We start from the raw sequence: 20,119 nt of genomic DNA, 5'->3' as shown, positions 1-20,119 counted from the left end.
GGGAGTGAGTTACAGACTGGAATCTAATCGAGGGTTTCGGGGGAGTTTATATATAGAATAACAGATACCTGGGAGTGAGTTACAGACTGGAATCTAATCGAGGGGTTCGGGGGGGTTTATATATAGAATAACAGATACCCGGGAGTGAGTTACAGACTGGAATCTAATCGAGGGATTCGGGGGGGTTTATATATAGAATAACAGATACCCGGGAGCGAGTTACAGACTGGAATCTAATCGAGGGGTTCGGGGGGGTTTATATATAGAATAACAGATACCCGGGAGTGAGTTACAGACTGGAATCTAATCGAGGGGTTCGGGGGTGGTTTATATATAGAATAACAGATACCCGGGAGTGAGTTACAGACTGGAGTCTAATCGAGGGGTTCGGGGGGGGGTTTATATATAGAATAACAGATACCCGGGAGTGAGTTACAGACTGGAGTCTAATCGAGGGGTTCAGGGGGGTTTATATATAGAATAACAGATACCCGGGAGTGAGTTACAGACTGGAATCTAATCGAGGGGTTCAGGATGGTTTATATATAGAATAACAGATACCCGGGAGTGAGTTACAGACTGGAATCTAATCGAGGGGTTCGGGGTGGTTTATATATAGAATAACAGATACCCGGGAGTGAGTTACAGACTGGAATCTAATCGAGGGGTTCGGGGTGGTTTATATATAGAATAACAGATACCCGGGAGTGAGTTACAGACTGGAATCTAATCGAGGGGTTCGGGAGGTTTATATATAGAATAACAGATACCCGGGAGCGAGTTACAGACTGGAATCTAATTGAGGGGTTCGGGGGGGTGTATATATAGAATAACAGATACCCGGGAGTGCGTTACAGACTGGAATCTAATCGAGGGGTTCGGGGGGTTTATATATAGAATAACAGATACCCGGGAGTGAGTTACAGACTGGAATCTAATCGAGGGGTTCGAGGTGGTTTATATATAGAATAACAGATACCCGGGAGTGAGTTACAGACTGGAATCTAATCGAGGGGTTCAGGGCGGTTTATATATAGAATAACAGATACCCGGGAGTGAGTTACAGACTGGAATCTAATCGAGGGGTTCCGGGGGTTTATATATAGAATAACAGATACCCGGGAGTGAGTTACAGACTGGAATCTAATCGAGGGGTTCGGGGGTTTTATGTATAGAATACCAGATACCCGGGAGTGAGTTACAGACTGGAATCTAATCGAGGGGTTCGGGGAGGGGGTTTATATATAGAATAACAGATACCCAGGAGTGAGTTACAAACTGGAATCTAATCGAGGGGTTCGGGGGGGTTTATATATAGAATGCCAGATACCCGGGAGTGAGTTACAGACTGGAATCTAATCGAGGGGTTCGGGTGGTTTATATACAGAATAACAGATACCCGGGAGTGAGTTGCAGACTGGAATCTAATCGAGGGGTTTGGGGTGGTTTATATATAGAATAACAGATACCCGGGAGTCAGTTACAGACGAATCTAATTGAGGGGTTTGGGGTGGTTTATATATAGAATAACAGATACCCGGGAGTGAGTTACAGGCTGGAATCTAATCGAGGCGGTTCGGGGGGGTTTATATACAGAATAACAGATACCCGGGAGTGAGTTACAGACTGGAATCTAATCGAGGGGTTCGGGGGGGTTTATATATAAAATAACAGATACCCGGGAGTGAGTTACAGACTGGAATCTAATCGAGGGGTTCGGGGGTGTTTATATATAGAATAGCAGATACCCGGGAGTGAGTTACAGACTGGAATCTAATCGAGGGGTTCGGGGGGGGTTTATATATAGAATAACAGATACCCGGGAGTGAGTTACAGACTGGAATCTAATCAATGGGTTCGGGGGGTATATATAGAATAACAGATACCCGGGAGCGAGTTACAGACTGGAATCTAATCGAGGGGTTCGGGGGGGTTTATATATAGAATAACAGATACCTGGGAGTGAGTTACAGACTGGAATCTAATCGAGGGGTTCGGGCGGGGTTTATATATAGAATAACAGATACCCGGGAGTGAGTTACAGACTGGAATCTAATCGAGGGGTTCGGAGGGGTTTATATATAGAATAACAGACACCCAGGAGTGAGTTACAGACTGGAATCTAATCGAGGGGTTTGGGGGGATTTCTATATAGAATAACAGATACCCAGGAGCGAGTTACAGACTGGAATCTAATCAAGGAGTTCGGGGGGTTTATATATAGAATAACAGATACCCGGGAGCGAGTTACAGACTGGCATCTAATCGAGGGGTTCGGGGGGGTTTATATATAGAATAACAGATACCCGGGAGTGAGCTACAGACTGGAATCTAATCGAGGTGTTCGGGGTGGTTTATATATAGAATAACAGATACCCGGTAGTGAGTTACAGACTGGAATCTAATCGAGGGGTTCGGGGGGGTTTATATATAGAATAACAGATACCTGGGAGTGAGTTACAGACTGGAATCTAATCGAGGGGTTCGGGGGGTTTTATATATAGAATAACAGATATCCGGGAGTGAGTTACAGACTGGAATCTAATCGAGGGGTTCGGGGGGGTTTATATATAGAATAACAGATACCTGGGAGTGAGTTACAGACTGGAATCTAATCGAGGGGTTCGGGGGGGTTTATATATAGAATAACAGATACCCGGGAGTGAGTTACAGACTGGAATCTAATCGAGGGATTCGGGGGGGTTTATATATAGAATAACAGATACCGGGGAGTGAGTTACAGACTGGAATCTAATCGAGGGTTTCGGGGGGGTTTAAATATATAGAATAACAGATACCGGGGAGTGAGTTACAGACTGGAATCTAATCGAGGGTTTCGGGGGGTTTATATATAGAATAACAGATACCTGGGAGTGAGTTACAGACTGGAATCTAATCGAGGGGTTCGGGGGGGTTTATATATAGAATAACAGATACCCGGGAGTGAGTTACAGACTGGAATCTAATCGAGGGATTCGGGGGGGTTTATATATAGAATGACAGATACCTGGGAGTGAGTTACAGACTGGAATCTAATCGAGGGGTTCGGGGGGGTTTATATATAGAATAACAGATACCCGGGAGTGAGTTACAGACTGGAATCTAATCGAGGGGTTCGGGGGGGGTTTATATATAGAATAACAGATACCCGGGAGTGAGTTACAGACTGGAGTCTAATCGAGGGGTTCGGGGAGGTTTATATATAGAATAACAGATACCCGGGAGTGAGTTACAGACTGGAATCTAATCGAGGGATTTGGGGGGGTATATATAGAATAACAGATACCTGGGAGTGAGTTACAGACTGGAATCTAATCGAGGGGTTCGGGGGGGGTTTATATATAGAATAACAGATACCGGGGAGTGAGTTACAGACTGGAATCTAATCGAGGGTTTCGGGGGGGTTTATATATAGAATAACAGATACCCGGTAGTGAGTTACAGACTGGAATCTAATCGAGGGGTTCGGGGGGGTTTATATATAGAATAACAGATACCCGAGAGTGAGTTACAGACTGGAATCTAATCGAGGGGTTCGGGGTGGTTTATATATAGAATAACAGATACCCGGGAGTGAGTTACAGACTGGAATCTAATCGAGGGGTTCAGGGGGGTTTATATATAGAATAACAGATACCCGGGAGTGAGTTACAGACTGGAATCTAATCGAGGGGTTCGGGGTGGTTTATATATAGAATAACAGATACCTGGGAGTGAGTTACAGACTGGAATCTAATCGAGGGGTTCGGGGGGTTTTATATATAGAATAACAGATATCCGGGAGTGAGTTACAGACTGGAATCTAATCGAGGGGTTCGGGGGGGTTTATATATAGAATAACAGATACCCGGGAGTGAGTTACAGACTGGAATCTAATCGAGGGATTCGGGGGGGTTTATATATAGAATAACAGATACCTGGGAGTGAGTTACAGACTGGAATCTAATCGAGGGGTTCGGGGGGGTTTATATATAGAATAACAGATACCCGGGAGTGAGTTACAGACTGGAATCTAATCGAGGGGTTCGGGTTGGTTTATATATAGAATAACAGATACCCGGGAGTGAGTTACAGACTGGAATCTAATCGAGGGGTTCAGGGGGGTTTATATATAGAATAACAGATACCTGGGAGTGAGTTACAGACTGGAATCTAATCGAGGGGTTCGGGTTGGTTTATATATAGAATAACAGATACCCGGGAGTGAGTTACAGACTGGAATCTAATCGAGGGGTTCAGGGGGGTTAAGATATAGAATAACAGATACCCGGGAGTGAGCTACAGACTGGAATCTAATCGAGGTGTTCGGGGTGGTTTATATATAGAATAACAGATACCCGGTAGTGAGTTACAGACTGGAATCTAATCGAGGGGTTCGGGGGGGTTTATATATAGAATAACAGATACCTGGGAGTGAGTTACAGACTGGAATCTAATCGAGGGGTTCGGGGGGTTTTATATATAGAATAACAGATATCCGGGAGTGAGTTACAGACTGGAATCTAATCGAGGGGTTCGGGGGGGTTTATATATAGAATAACTGATACCTGGGAGTGAGTTACAGACTGGAATCTAATCGAGGGGTTCGGGGGGGGTTTATATATAGAATAACAGATACCCGGGAGTGAGTTACAGACTGGAATCTAATCGAGGGATTCGGGGGGGTTTATATATAGAATAACAGATACCGGGGAGTGAGTTACAGACTGGAATCTAATAGAGGGTTTCGGGGGGTTTATATATAGAATAACAGATACCTGGGAGTGAGTTACAGACTGGAATCTAATCGAGGGGTTCGGGGGGGTTTATATATAGAATAACAGATACCCGGGAGTGAGTTACAGACTGGAATCTAATCGAGGGATTCGGGGGGGTTTATATATAGAATGACAGATACCTGGGAGTGAGTTACAGACTGGAATCTAATCGAGGGGTTCGGGGGGGTTTATATATAGAATAACAGATACCCGGGAGTGAGTTACAGACTGGAATCTAATCGAGGGGTTCGGGGGGGGTTTATATATAGAATAACAGATACCCGGGAGTGAGTTACAGACTGGAGTCTAATCGAGGGGTTCGGGGAGGTTTATATATAGAATAACAGATACCCGGGAGTGAGTTACAGACTGGAATCTAATCGAGGGATTCGGGGGGGTTTATATATAGAATAACAGATACCTGGGAGTGAGTTACAGACTGGAATCTAATCGAGGGGTTCGGGGGGGTTTATATATAGAATAACAGATACCGGGGAGTGAGTTACAGACTGGAATCTAATCGAGGGTTTCGGGGGGGTTTATATATAGAATAACAGATACCGGGGAGTGAGTTACAGACTGGAATCTAATCGAGGGTTTCGGGGGAGTTTATATATAGAATAACAGATACCTGGGAGTGAGTTACAGACTGGAATCTAATCGAGGGGTTCGGGGGGGTTTATATATAGAATAACAGATACCCGGGAGTGAGTTACAGACTGGAATCTAATCGAGGGATTCGGGGGGGTTTATATATAGAATAACAGATACCCGGGAGTGAGTTACAGACTGGAATCTAATCGAGGGGTTCGGGGGGGTTTATATATAGAATAACAGATACCCGGGAGTGAGTTACAGACTGGAATCTAATCGAGGGGTTCGGGGGTGGTTTATATATAGAATAACAGATACCCGGGAGTGAGTTACAGACTGGAGTCTAATCGAGGGGTTCGGGGGGGGGTTTATATATAGAATAACAGATACCCGGGAGTGAGTTACAGACTGGAGTCTAATCGAGGGGTTCAGGGGGGTTTATATATAGAATAACAGATACCCGGGAGTGAGTTACAGACTGGAGTCTAATCGAGGGGTTCAGGGGGGTTTATATATAGAATAACAGATACCCGGGAGTGAGTTACAGACTGGAATCTAATCGAGGGGCTCAGGGGGGTTTATATATAGAATAACAGATACCTGGGAGTGAGTTACAGACTGGAATCTAATCGAGGGGTTCGGGGGGGTTTATATATAGAATAACAGATACCCGGGAGTGAGTTACAGACTGGAATCTAATCGAGGGGTTCAGGGGGGGGTTTATATATAGAATAACAGATACCTGGGAGTGAGTTACAGACTGGAATCTAATCGAGGGGTTCGGGGGGGTTTATATATAGAATAACAGATACACGGGAGTGAGTTACAGACTGGAATCTAATCGAGGGGTTCGGGGGGGTTTATATATAGAATAACAGATACCCGGGAGTGAGTTACAGACTGGAATCTAATCGAGGGGTTCGGGGGGGTTTATATATAGAATAACAGATACCCGGGAGTGAGTTACAGACTGGAATCTAATCGAGGGGTTCAGGGGCGTTTATATATAGAATAACAGATACCCGGGAGTGAGTTACAGACTGGAATCTAATCGAGGGGTTCGGGGGGGTGTATATATAGAATAACAGATACCCGGGAGTGAGTTACAGACTGGAATCTAATCGAGGGGTTCAGGGGGGGTTTATATATAGAATAACAGATACCCGGGAGTGAGTTACAGACTGGAATCTAATCGAGGGGTTCGGGGGGGTTTATATATAGAATAACAGATACCCGGGAGTGAGTTACAGACTGGAATCTAATCGAGGGGTTCGGGGGGGTTTATATATAGAATAACAGATTCCCGGGAGTGAGTTACAGACTGGAATCTAATCGAGGGGTTCAGGGGGGGGGTTTATATATAGAATAACAGATACCTGGGAGTGAGTTACAGACTGGAATCTAATCGAGGGGTTCGGGGGGGTTTATATATAGAATAACAGATACCCGGGAGTGAGTTACAGACTGGAATCTAATCGAGGGGTTCGGGGGGGTTTATATATTGAATAACAGATACCCGGGAGTGAGTTACAGACTGGAATCTAATCGAGGGGTTCGGGGGGGTTTATATATAGAATAACAGATACCCGGGAGTGAGTTACAGACTGGAATCTAATCGAGGGGTTCGGGCAGGTTTATATATAGAATAACAAATACCCGGGAGTGAGTTACAGACTGGAATCTAATCGAGGGGTTCGGGGGGGTTTATATACAGAATAACAGATACCCGGGAGTGAGTTACAGACTGGAATCTAATCGAGGGGTTCAGGGTGGTTTATATATAGAATAACAGATACACGGGAGTGAGTTACAGACTGGAATCTAATCGAGGGGTTCGGGGGTGGTTTATATATAGAATAACAGATACCCGGGAGTGAGTTACAGACTGGAGTCTAATCGAGGGGTTCGGGGGAGGGTTTATATATAGAATAACAGATACCCGGGAGTGAGTTACAGACTGGAGTCTAATCGAGGGGTTCAGGGGGGTTTATATATAGAATAACAGATACCCGGGAGTGAGTTACAGACTGGAATCTAATCGAGGGGTCCGGGGGGGGGGTTATATATAGAATAACAGATACCTGGGAGTGAGTTACAGACTGGAATCTAATCGAGGGGTTCGGGGGGGTTTATATATAGAATAACAGATACCCGGGAGTGAGTTACAGACTGGAATCTAATCGAGGGGTTCAGGGGGGGGTTTATATATAGAATAACAGATACCTGGGAGTGAGTTACAGACTGGAATCTAATCGAGGGGTTCGGGGGGGTTTATATATAGAATAACAGATACACGGGAGTGAGTTACAGACTGGAATCTAATCGAGGGGTTCGGGGGGGTTTATATATAGAATAACAGATACCCGGGAGTGAGTTACAGACTGGAATCTAATCGAGGGGTTCGGGGGGGTTTATATATAGAATAACAGATACCCGGGAGTGAGTTACAGACTGGAATCTAATCGAGGGGTTCGGGGGGGTTTATATATAGAATAACAGATACCCGGGAGTGAGTTACAGACTGGAATCTAATCGAGGGGTTCGGGGGGGTGTATATATAGAATAACAGATACCCGGGAGTGAGTTACAGACTGGAATCTAATCGAGGGGTTCAGGGGGGGTTTATATATAGAATAACAGATACCCGGGAGTGAGTTACAGACTGGAATCTAATCGAGGGGTTCGGGGGGGTTTATATATAGAATAACAGATACCCGGGAGTGAGTTACAGACTGGAATCTAATCGAGGGGTTCAGGGGGGGGGTTTATATATTGAATAACAGATACCCGGGAGTGAGTTACAGACTGGAATCTGATCGAGGGGTTCGGGGGGGTTTATATATAGAATAACAGATACCCGGGAGTGAGTTACAGACTGGAATCTAATCGAGGGGTTCGGGCAGGTTTATATATAGAATAACAGATACCCGGGAGTGAGTTACAGACTGGAATCTAATCGAGGGGTTCGGGGGGGTTTATATACAGAATAACAGATACCCGGGAGTGAGTTACAGACTGGAATCTAATCGAGGGGTTCAGGGTGGTTTATATATAGAATAACAGATACACGGGAGTGAGTTACAGACTGGAATCTAATCGAGGGGTTCGGGGGGGTTTATATACAGAATAACAGATACCCGGGAGTGAGTTCCAGACTGGAATCTAATCGAGGGGTTCAGGGTGATTTATATACAGAATAACAGATACCCGGGAGTGAGTTACTGACTGGAATCTAATCGAGGGGTTCGGGGTGGTTTATATATAGAATAACAGATACACGGGAGTGAGTTACAGACTGGAATCTAATCGAGGGGTTCGGGGTGGTTTATATATAGAATAACAGATACCCGGGAGTGAGTTACAGACTGGAATCTAATCGAGGGGTTCGGGGTGGTTTATCTATAGAATAACAGATACCCGGGAGTGAGTTACAGACTGGAATCTAATCGAGGGGTTCGGGGGGGTTTATATATAGAATAACAGATACCCGGGAGTGAGGTACAGACTGGAATCTAATCGTGGGGTTCGGGGGGGTTTATATATGGGCTAATGGGTGATGTCCGTGTCTCCCACAGCCTCAATATTGCAGCTCGCTGGTGGATGATGAGGAGGTGAAGGAATTGAAGCTGTTTAGTCAGCAGCGTAAGAGGGAGAGTCTTGGTCGTGGGACTGTTTGCCCGTTCCCTGTGGTTATAACCGGGGCCATCTGTCAGCAGGTACCTGCTTCAAACATTTTCCCCGACACCTCAATCTCATCCTCCACCCTGACCCCAGTCTTCCCTCACCTTCGCCCGCCTGACCCTTTGACCTTCGCCTCGCGACCTCTGCCCACTCGCTCGACCTTCAGCCCTCGCTTGTGACCTTTTTGCCCACCCTGACCCTCTGAACTTCGCCCCATGACCTTCTGCCCACTCCCCCTAACCTTAATTCCACTCTGCCCTTGATGTTCTGCTCTGACCTGACACTCTGACCTTCGCCCTGGCCTTTTGCCCCCTTCCCTTGACCATTCCCCCACCTCCCTTGACCTTCTGCCCACTGCATGACCTTCTGTCCACCCCCCTTGACCTTCTGTCCACCCCCCTTGACCTTCTGTCCACCCCCCTAGACCTTCCATCCCTCCCCTTGACCTTCCGCCTCTCCCCTTTGACCTTCCACCTCTCCCCTTTGACCTTCCACCTCTCCCCTGATCCTCTGCCCTTCCCTGTGACTTTCTTCCCTGCCCTTTGACCTTACGCCCTCTCCTTTGACATTCACCCTCCCGCTCACCTTCTGACCTTCCCCCGACCTTCCGCCCTCCTGCGTTGACCTTCTGCCCATCCCCCCTTGACATACCAGCCACCCTCCCTTGGCAGCCTGCCCTCTGCCTTGTCCTTCACATCTGCTCTTTGTCCTCTGACCTCTGTCGTACCAGACCATCTGACCTCTCTGCTCCTCTCTCTCCCCGCTCTCCCCCCTGCAGTGTGGCCGGCAGATCCGATGCGGCGATCTCGCTGTCTTTGCCAGCCGGGCAGGGCACGGGGCTTGCTGGCACCCCGAGTGCTTCACCTGTGCCACCTGCAGCGAGCTCTTGCTGGACCTCATCTACTTCTACCAGGACGGGAAGATCTACTGCGGGAGGCATCACGCTGAGCAGCTGAAGCCGCGGTGCCAGGCCTGTGATGAGGTGAGTGGGGTGGCGGATCCCCTGGGCGGGTGGAGGTGTTGGCACGCAAAGCCAATCACAGCCAAATATCTACCTCTGCTCTGCCCTCCCTGCCAGCAATCCCAGCCAGGCAGCGATGCCCCCGCACCCCTGAGTATCCCTGCCCAATTGGGATCCAAATCTGGCTCCATTGCTCCTAGGCCCAAACTGAAGCCTGTTCCCAAATTTTTGGGCCACTTCCAGAGGAAAGAGAGAAGGTAGGCTTCTCTCTCACACAAGAGTTGGCAAGCACCAACATTACTTGATTTGATTTATTATTGTCACATATATTAGTATACAGTGAAAAGTATTGTTTCTTGCAGGCTATTTAAAGTTTATTTATTAGTGTCACAAGTAAGGCTTACATTAACACTGCAATGAAGTTAGTGTGAAAATCCCCTAGTTGCCACACTCCGGCGCCTGTTCAGGTACACTGAGGGAGAATTTATCATGGCCAATGCACCTAACCAACACATCTTTCGGACTGTGGGAGGAAACCCACACAGACACGGGGAGAACATGCAGATTCCGCACAGACAGTGACCCAAGCCGGGAATCGAACCCGGGTCCCTGGCGCTGTGAGGCAGCAGTGCTAACCAAAAGCCTACCGTACAGAGAGAAGGAAAGGAGAGAGTGCAGAATGTAGTGTTACAGTCATAGCTAGGGTGTAGGGAAAGATCAACTTAATGCAAGATAAGTTCATTCAAAAGTCTGACGGCAGCAGGGAAGAAGCTGTTCTTCAGTCGGTTGGTGCGTGACCTCAGACTTTTGTATCTTTTTCCCGATGGAAGAGAGAATGCCCGGGGTGCGTGGGGTCCTTAATTATGCTGGCTGCTTTTCCGAGGCAGCGGGAAGTGTAGACAGAGTCAATGGATGGGAGGCTGGTTTGCGTGATGGATTGGGCTACATTCACAACCTTTTGTAGTTCCTTGCGGTCTTGGGCAGAGCAGGAGCCCAGACCAAGCTGTGATACAACCAGAAAGAATGCTTTCTATGGTACATCTGTAAAAGTTGGTGAGAGTCGTAGCTGACATGCCAAATTTCCTTAGTCTTCTGAGAAAGTAGAGGCGTTGGTGGCTTTCTTAACTATAGTGTCGGCATGGAGGGGACGACAGGTTGTTGGTGATCTGGACACCTAAAAACTTGAAGCTCTCGATCCTTTCCACTTCATCCCCATTGATGTAGACAGGGGCATGTTCTGCTTTACACTTCCTGAAGTCGATGACAATCTCCTTCGTTTTGTTGACATTGGGGGAGAAATTATTGTTACTGCAACAGTTCACCAGATTCTCTATCTCATTCCTGTACTCTGTCTCGTCATTTAATCAGACCAGCCTCACGACCCCTCAAACAGGGTGGAATCATCTCAAGGCCTGGTAGTCTAGGCCTCAGGCCTAGGGATGAGAAATCTCCCGTGGCAACAACAGCAGCCACGACCTTTGACCTGAGGTTGGCTCCCTCTGAATCTTTGTCTGGATTAAACACGACCCTTGCCCTTGTTTCTCTCTGCAGATAATCTTCTCCACGGAATGCACGGTGGCCGAGGGCCGTCACTGGCATGTCAGGCACTTCTGCTGCTTCGAGTGCGAGGCTCCATTGGCCGGACTACGGTACGTCATGAAGGGGAGTCAGCCATTTTGTTTCACCTGCTTCGAGGCCGTTTACGCTGAATACTGTGACAGCTGTGGGGAACATATCGGTGAGTGCGTCACAGACCCCATCAAACACTCCCAGGGCAGGTACAGCATGGGGTTAGATACAGAGTAAAGCTCCCTCTACACTGTCCCCCATCAAACACTCCCAGGACAGGTACAGCATGGGGTTAGATACAGAGTAAAGCTCCCTCTACACTGTCCCCATCAAACACTCCCAGGACAGGTACAGCACGGGGTTAGATACAGAGTGAAACTCCCTCTACCCTGTCCCCATCAAACACTCCCTCTACACTGTCCCCCATCAAACACTCCCAGGACAGGTACAGCACGGGGTTAGATACAAAATAAAGCTCCCTCTCCTCTGTCCCCATCAAACACTCCCAGGACAGATACAGCACGGGGTGAGATACAGAGTAAAGCTCCCTCTACACTGTCCCCATCAAACACTCCCAGGACAGGTACAGCACGGGGTTAGAAACTGAGTAAAGCTCCCGCTACACTGTCCCCATCAAATGCTCCCGGGACAGATACAGCACGGGGTTAGATACAGAGTAAAGCTCCCTCTACACTGTCCCCCATCAAACACTCCCAGGACAGGTACAGCACGGGGTTAGATACAGAGTAAAGCTCCCTCTGCACTGTCCCCCATCAAACACTCCCAGGACAGGTACAGCACGGGGTTAGATACAGAGTAAAGCTCCCTCTGCACTGTCCCCATCAAACACTCCCAGGACAGGTACAGCACGGGGTTAGATACAGAGTAAAGCTCTCTCTACACTATCCCCATCAAACACTCCCAGGACAGGTACTGCACGGGGTTAGATACAGAGTAAAGCTCCCTCTGCACTGTCCCCCATCAAACACTCCCAGGACAGGTACCGCACGGGGTTAGACACAGAGTAAAGCTCCCTCGACACTGTCCCCATCAAACACTCCCAGGACAGGTACAGCACGGGGTTAGATACAGAGTAAAGCTCCCTCTACACTGTCCTCATCAAACACTCCCAGGACAGGCACAGCACGGGGTTAGATACAGAGTAAAGCTCCCTCTGCACTGTCCGCATCAAACACTCCCAGAACAGGGACAGCACGGGGTTAGATACAGAGTAAAGCTCCCTCTACACTGTCCCCATCAAACACTCCCAGGACAGGTACAGCACGGGGTTAGATACAGAGTAAAGCTCCCTCTACACTGTCCCCATCAAACACTCCCAGGACAGGGACAGCACGGGGTTAGATACAGAGTGAAGCTCCCTCTACACTGTCCCCATCAAACACTCCCAGGACAGGTACAGCACGGGGTTAGATACAGAGTAAAGCTCCCTCTACACTGTCCCCATCAAACACGCCCAGGACAGGTACAGCACGGGGTTAGATACAGAGTAAAGCTCCCTCTACACTATCTCCATTTTGTGTGTGTGAGCAGAATGTTTTTTGCTGTGTGTCTAATTATATTTTTTTCTCTCTCTGTTTCCACGGCAGGGGTGGAGCAGAGTGAGATGACCTATCACGGGCAGCATTGGCACGCCACCCAGCTATGTTTCCGCTGTGCCCACTGCCTGCGCTCCCTCCTGGGCCTCCCCTTCCTGCCCAAGCAGGGCCTCATCTTCTGCTCCAAGTCCTGCGCTCAGGCTGGCCAACAGGAGGCGACGGACTCTGGCGACTCGGCCATCCATGGAGGCCGGCCCAGGTCGTCGAAGCGACGGAGGGCCTCAGGGCGAGGCCTACTGACAGCAACGAGGCCTGAGGCCCGCCCACCCACATCGGCAGGGCTTCAGCGACCCTCCACACCAAACGAGGGCCAAGATCAAAGAGCAGGGTCGGAGAGCGAGAGCCCCACGCCTGCCCTGCGGCCCGGGGATGGAGAGTGGACAGTGGCCGAACCTCAGGGCCCTGTCGCCATGACGACCACCACCACAGGCTCCTGTCCAGTGAATCATCTCGACAAAGGAGCAAGAGGTATGAACGCCAATGCAGCATAAAGCGAGCGTGACTCTGTATCAAACCTCGTGCTGTCCCTGTCCTGGGAGTGTTTGATGGGGACAGTGTAGAGGGAGCTTTACTCTGTATCTAACCCCGTGCTGTACCTGTCCTGGGAGTGTTTGATGGGGACAGTGTAGAGGGAGCTTTACTCTGTATCTAACCCCGTGCTGTACCTGTCCTGGGAGTGTTTGATGGGGACAGTGTAGAGGGAGCTTTACTCTGTATCGAACCCCGTGCTGTACCTGTCCTGGGAGTGTTTGATGGGGACAGTGTAGAGGGAGCTTTACTCTGTATCTAACCCCGTGCTGTACCTGTCCTGGGAGTGTTTGATGGGGACAGTGTAGAGGGAGCTTTACTCTGTATCTAACCCCGTGCTGTACCTGTCCCGGGAGTGTTTGATGGGGACAGTGTAGAGGGAGCTTTACTCTGTATCTAACCCCGTGCTGTACCTGTCCTGGGAGTGTTTGATGGGGACAGTGTAGAGGGAGCTTTACTCTGTATCTAACCCCGTGCTGTACCTGTCCTGGGAGTGTTTGATGGGGGACAGTGTAGAGGGAGCTTTACTCTGTATCTAACCCCGTGCTGTACCCGTCTGGGAGTGTTTGATGGGGACAGTGTAGAGGGAGCTTTACTCTGTATCTAACCCCGTGCTGTACCCGTCTGGGAGTGTTTGATGGGGACAGTGTAGAGGGAGCTTTACTCTGTATCTAACCCCGTGCTGTACCTGTCCTGGGAGTGTTTGATGGGGACAGTGTAGAGGGAGCTTTACTCTGTATCTAACCCCGTGCTGTACCTGTCCCGGGAGTGTTTGATGGGGACAGTGTAGAGGGAGCTTTACTCTGTATCTAACCCCGTGCTGTACCTGTCCTGGGAGTGTTTGATGGGGACAGTGTAGAGGGAGCTTTACTCTGTATCTAACCCCGTGCTGTACCTGTCCTGGGAGTGTTTGATGGGGACAGTGTAGAGGGAGCTTTACTCTGTATCTAACCCCGTGCTGTACCTGTCCCGGGAGTGTTTGATGGGGACAGTGTAGAGGGAGCTTTACTCTGTATCTAACCCCGTGCTGTACCTGTCCTGGGAGTGTTTGATGGGGGACAGTGTAGAGGGAGCTTTACTCTGTATCTAACCCCGTGCTGTACCCGTCTGGGAGTGTTTGATGGGGACAGTGTAGAGGGAGCTTTACTCTGTATCTAACCCCGTGCTGTACCTGTCCTGGGAGTGTTTGATGGGGACAGTGTAGAGGGAGCTTTACTCTGTATCTAACCCCATGCTGTACCTGTCGTGGGAGTGTTTGATGGGGACAGTGTAGAGGGAGCTTTACTCTGTATCTAACCCCGTGCTGTACCTGTCCTGGGAGTGTTTGATGGGGACAGTGTAGAGGGAGCTTTACTCTGTATCTAACCCCGTGCTGTACCTGTCCTGGGAGTGTTTGATGGGGACAGTGTAGAGGGAGCTTTACTCTGTATCTAACCCCGTGCTGTACCTGTCCTGGGAGTGTTTGATGGGGGACAGTGTAGAGGGAGCTTTACTCTGTATCTAGCCCCATGCTGTACCTGTTCCGCTAGTTTGATGGGGACAGATAGAGGGAGCTTTACTCTGTATCTAACCCCGTGCTGTACCTGTCCTGGTAGTGTTTAATGGGGACAGTGTAGAGGGAGCTTTACTCTGTATCTAACCCCGTGCTGTACCTGTCCTGGGAGTGTTTAATGGGGACAGTGTAGAGGGAGCTTTACTCTGTATCTAACCCCGTGCTGTACCTGTCCTGGGAGTGTTTGATGGGGACAGTGTAGAGGGAGCTTTACTCTGTATCTAACCCCGTGCTGCACCTGTCCTGGGAGTGTTTGATGGGGGACAGTGTAGAGGGAGCTTTACTCTGTATCTTACCCCGTGCTGTACCTGTCCTGGGAGTGTTTGATGGGGACAGTGTAGAGGGAGCTTTACTCTGTATCTAACCCCGTGCTGTACCCGTCTGGGAGTGTTTGATGGGGACAGTGTAGAGGGAGCTTTACTCTGTATCTAACCCCGTGCTGTACCTGTCCTGGGAGTGTTTGATGGGGACAGTGTAGAGGGAGCTTTACTCTGTATCTAACCCCATGCTGTACCTGTCCTGGGAGTGTTTGATGGGGACAGTGTAGAGGGAGCTTTACTCTGTATCTAACCCCGTGCTGTACCTGTCCTGGGAGTGTTTGATGGGGGACAGTGTAGAGGGAGCTTTACTCTGTATCTAACCCCGTGCTGTACCTGTCCTGGGAGTGTTTGATGGGGACAGTGTAGAGGGAGCTTTACTCTGTATCTAACCCCATGCTGTACCTGTCCTGGGAGTGTTTGATGGGGACAGTGTAGAGGGAGCTTTACTCTGTATCTAACCCCGTGCTGTACCTGTTCCGCTAGTTTGATGGGGACAGATAGAGGGAGCTTGAATTGGTATTTCAATGAGGAAGTATCAGTTGGCTGGATATATGGAAAGTTACCTGTGTCTGTCTTTCTCCCTCTGGTGTTGAGAGATGGACTCGAGTACGGATTAAAGCAAAATTCAGACACGTCTGACCAATCGGGGTGGTCTGACTTATCCTTTGGAATCTGCCCACATCACAATGCCTAAAATTTTGTCCGGCTCACTCCAAATGGAGCAAGACCCCAGTGCTGAGGGAGTGCCGCACTGTGGGAGGGTCAGTGCTGAGGGAGCGCCGCACTGTGGGAGGGTCAGTGCTGAGGGAGCGCCGCACTGTGGGAGGGTCAGTGCTGAGGGAGCGCCGCACTGTGGGAGGGTCTGTGCTGAGGGAGCGCCGCACTGTGGGAGGGTCAGTGCTGAGGGAGCGCCGCACTGTGGGAGGGTCAGTGCTGAGGGAGCGCCGCACTGTGGGAGGGTCAGTGCTGAGGGAGTGCCGCACTGTGGGAGGGTCAGTGCTGAGGGAGCGCCGCACTGTGGGAGGGTCAGTGCTGAGGGAGCGCCGCACTGTGTGAGGGTCAGTGCTGAGGGAGCGCCGCACTGTGGGAGGGTCAGTGCTGAGGGAGCGTCGCCCTGTGGGAGGGTCAGTGCTGAGGGAGCACCGCACTGTGGGAGGGTCAGTGCTGAGGGAGTGCCGCACTGTGGGAGGGTCAGTGCTGAGGGAGCGCCGCACTGTGGGAGGGTCAGTGCTGAGGGAGCACCGCACTGTGGGAGGGTCAGTGCTGAGGGAGCCCCGCACTGTGGGAGGGTCAGTGCTGAGGGAGCGCCGCACTGTGGGAGGGTCAGTGCTGAGGGAGCGCCGCACTGTGGGAGGGTCAGTGCTGAGGGAGCGCCGCACTGTGGGAGGGTCAGTGCTGAGGGAGCGCCGCACTGTGGGAGGGTCAGTGCTGAGGGAGCGCCGCACTGTGGGAGGGTCAGTGCTGAGGGAGCGCCGCACTGTGGGAGGGTCAGTGCTGAGGGAGTGCCGCACTGTGGGATGGGATATCCTTGGCCGGTCGGCTATATGTCCCACACCGCGCTATCTGCTGGTATTGATCGCTCCCCCACCCTCAGTAAAATGCTCCATTCTGTGGGATCTTGCTGTGTTGAGTTTGTTGACGTGTTTCCTCCACTGTGATACTGACCGCCCTCAATGTCTAACTCATGTCCAGGCTCTGAGGCTGATTTGAAACGGTGAGGGGGTGAAAGGTGCTGGGGGAATTCTCCTGATGTGGGACAGGTGACACACACCCCCGCCGGTATCTGTCTGTTTTTAGGGCCCAAAGCGCTTCCCAAATTCTCTTCACCCACTCTTCTTACGGATTTTCACCGTAACTTCGGCACGGTAGCACAGTGGTTAGCACTGCTGCTTCACAACTCCAGGGTCCCAGGTTCGATTCCCGGCTTGGGTCACTGTCTGTGTGGAGTTTGCACATTCTCCTCGTGTCTGCGTGGGTTTCCTCCGGGTGCTCCGGTTTCCTCCCACAGTCCAAAGATGTGCGGGTTAGGTGGATTGGCCAGGTTAAAAATTGCCCCTTAGTGTCCTGGGATGAGTAGGTTCGAGGGATTAGTGGGTAAATATGTAGGGATATGGGGGTAGGGCCTGGGTGGGATTGTGGTCGATGCAGACTCGATGGGCCGAATGTCCTCTTTCTGCACTGTAGGGTTTCTATGATTCTATGATCCATTGCAGTGTTAATGTGAGCCTTACTTGTGACTAATAAATAAACTTTAAAAACTTTTCATATTGTTTATTTCTTCTCTCCGCTCTCTCCCTCCCCCCCTCTCTCCCTCCCCCCCTCTCTCCCTCCCCCCCTCTCTCCCTCCCCCCCTCTCTCCCTCTCTCCCTCCCCCCTCTCTCCCTCCCCCCCTCTCTCCCTCCCCCCTCTCTCCCTCCCCCCCTCTCTCCCTCCCCCCCTCTCTCCCTCCCCCCCTCTCTGTCTCTCTCTCTCTCTGCCTCTCTTTCTCTCTGTCTCTCTCTGTCTCTGCCTCCCACTCTCTCTCTCTCTCCCTCTGTCTCATTCTCTCTCTGTCTCATTCTCTCTATCTCTCTCTCTGTCTCTCTCTCTCTCTCTCTCTCTCTCTCGCTGTCTCTCTCTGTCTCTCTCTCTCTCTGTCTCTCTCTCTCTCTGTCCCTCTCTCTGTCCCTCTCTCTGTCCCTCTCTCTATCTCTCTGTCCCTCTCTTTATCTCACTGTCCCCCTCTCTGTCCCCCTCTCTGTCCCCCGCTCTATCCCTCGCTCTGTCCCAATCTCTGTCTCTCTCTGTCTGTCTCGGTCTCTCTCTATCTCTGTCTCTCTCTCTCTTTCACTCTCTCTCAGGATTTTTCGACAGTTTGAATGGACTTTCTGCTCCTGATCCCAGTGGGAATGTCGGAGATAGGGAGCGTGCCAGTGGACGGGAACCGCAGAGTTTGTCCGTGCTTCAATCCCGACCATCCGGACCGGGATTCCCGGCTGGGGAGGGACCCCCATCTGCGGCTGGGGAAGAGGGAGCGCTACCGTCGGCTGCGGAGGAGCAGGTGTTTGGCGACAGCCGCGGGAGACACCGGCAATCCAAACTGGAGCGAGTGGTGGGCGGGAGTGAGGCTGGGCGGCCTGGCTCCCGCAGTGACCGTCAGGGCGAGCCGTGTTCGTCCTGTTCCTCGTCCTCCGACTCGGAGGAGGACGGCTATTTCCTGGGGGAGCCAATCCCGCGGCCCCATTACCTGCGTGGTTCCGACAGGCCTGATGTTCGGCCTGAGAGACGCCCCAAGGATAGCGGCTGCTGGGTGTCGTAGCTCTGCAGGGTCAGAGTTCAGGTGTCAAGGTGGTGGTTTTGACCACTGGGGGCCGTGGACTGTGGGCCGCCATTTTAAGCTGTCTAGATTGGTGGCCATTTTCTGCCCTTTGGCCAGATTGGCGGCCATTTTGTCTCTATCCAAGGCGCTGATGGCGCGATGGTGAGGTTATGACCCCTCCAAGGGGCAAATACAACAGCAATCTGACCACCAAAGGCCCGGTGAGGTTAACAGACTGAGCCCATCCCCCACCCAATCTGCAGCCAGATCGAACTCTTCCCAGATCCTTTCCAAGCTGAATCCTTGCGTTTCCCATTTTACGATTCACTACATTTTTTTGAGGTGGGGGCGAGGGGGGTGTGGCGAGTATTTTCCACCGGGAATTCATTTTCCCGTGACGTTTCTGGCTCTTTCTGTCCCGTTATCTCCCGTTCCCCGCCATTAGCTCCTGTTGGCAACGCTGCGCTTCCTCCAGGCGATGTGGAGAAAATGGCCGCCCTTCCTTAACTTAAATGGACCAATGGCTGCCCTCCCTTAATCTAAATCTTCCAATGACACATTCCCTTAACCTGAATCGACCAATGGCCACCCTCCCTTAACATAAGTGGACCAATGGCTGCCCTCCCTTAACATAAATGGACCAGTAGCCACATTCCCTTAAGTTGAATGGACCAATGGCTGCCCTCCCTTAACATCAATGGACAAAATGGCCGCCCACCCTCCACTTGCATCATGGGGGCATTTGTCCAAGCACCTGTCTCAATCTAATTTGAGACCCCCCCCCACCCCCACCTCTCCCACTCCACATTCCTGGGGTCTCCTCCCCATCCCTGTCCCCATGAGGCACACACTGACAGATGGAGTGCGATCCCCCCCTCTCCCCCATCAACATGGCGTGACTTGTGAGGTAAACGATGGACGCTGGCGCCCCCCCCCCCCCCCCACCCTCCAGGCACAATTCTTTGGAGGTGGGAGGGTGGAAATTTTGTCAACACAGACCAGACTCTGAGAGAGATTCAGTTCTCGCTCGGAGGGAGACAACAGCCAGAGCTTATTGAGGATATTTTATTTGCAATAACAGATGTATATATACACACACATTATATATAAAGAGATATCGACAATCCTCTGTCTCTCACACTCCATTTATTCGGAAGGCAAAGAGCACATTGACATTCATTGCAAGAGGGTTGGAATATCAAAATATCCCACTTGGAATACTGTGCACAGTTCCAGTCTCCCC

At 50.4% G+C, this 20,119-nt stretch overlaps 1 protein-coding gene across 1 annotated transcript in view; it reads left to right on the top strand.

Moving 5' to 3' along the window:
• LOC144489741 (prickle-like protein 2) overlaps positions 1–19,939 on the top strand; it is a gene marked incomplete at its 5' end in the record, with an annotated part of 28,247 nt that extends 8,308 nt beyond the window's left edge. The window contains 5 exons of the mRNA XM_078207595.1: positions 8,927–9,067; positions 9,811–10,014; positions 11,545–11,731; positions 13,170–13,646; positions 18,419–19,939. Of these exons, the coding sequence (XP_078063721.1) occupies positions 8,927–9,067; positions 9,811–10,014; positions 11,545–11,731; positions 13,170–13,646; positions 18,419–18,876 (1,467 nt within the window). The remainder of the gene's footprint in view (positions 1–8,926; positions 9,068–9,810; positions 10,015–11,544; positions 11,732–13,169; positions 13,647–18,418) is intronic.
• Between the last annotated feature and the right edge of the window lie 180 nt (positions 19,940–20,119).

Source organism: Mustelus asterias, unplaced genomic scaffold (assembly GCF_964213995.1).
Source record: "Mustelus asterias unplaced genomic scaffold, sMusAst1.hap1.1 HAP1_SCAFFOLD_2487, whole genome shotgun sequence".
Classification (NCBI taxonomy): domain Eukaryota; kingdom Metazoa; phylum Chordata; class Chondrichthyes; order Carcharhiniformes; family Triakidae; genus Mustelus; species Mustelus asterias.
Note: the sequence above shows the minus strand (reverse complement) of the source record. Positions and strands in the feature narration are given on the sequence as shown.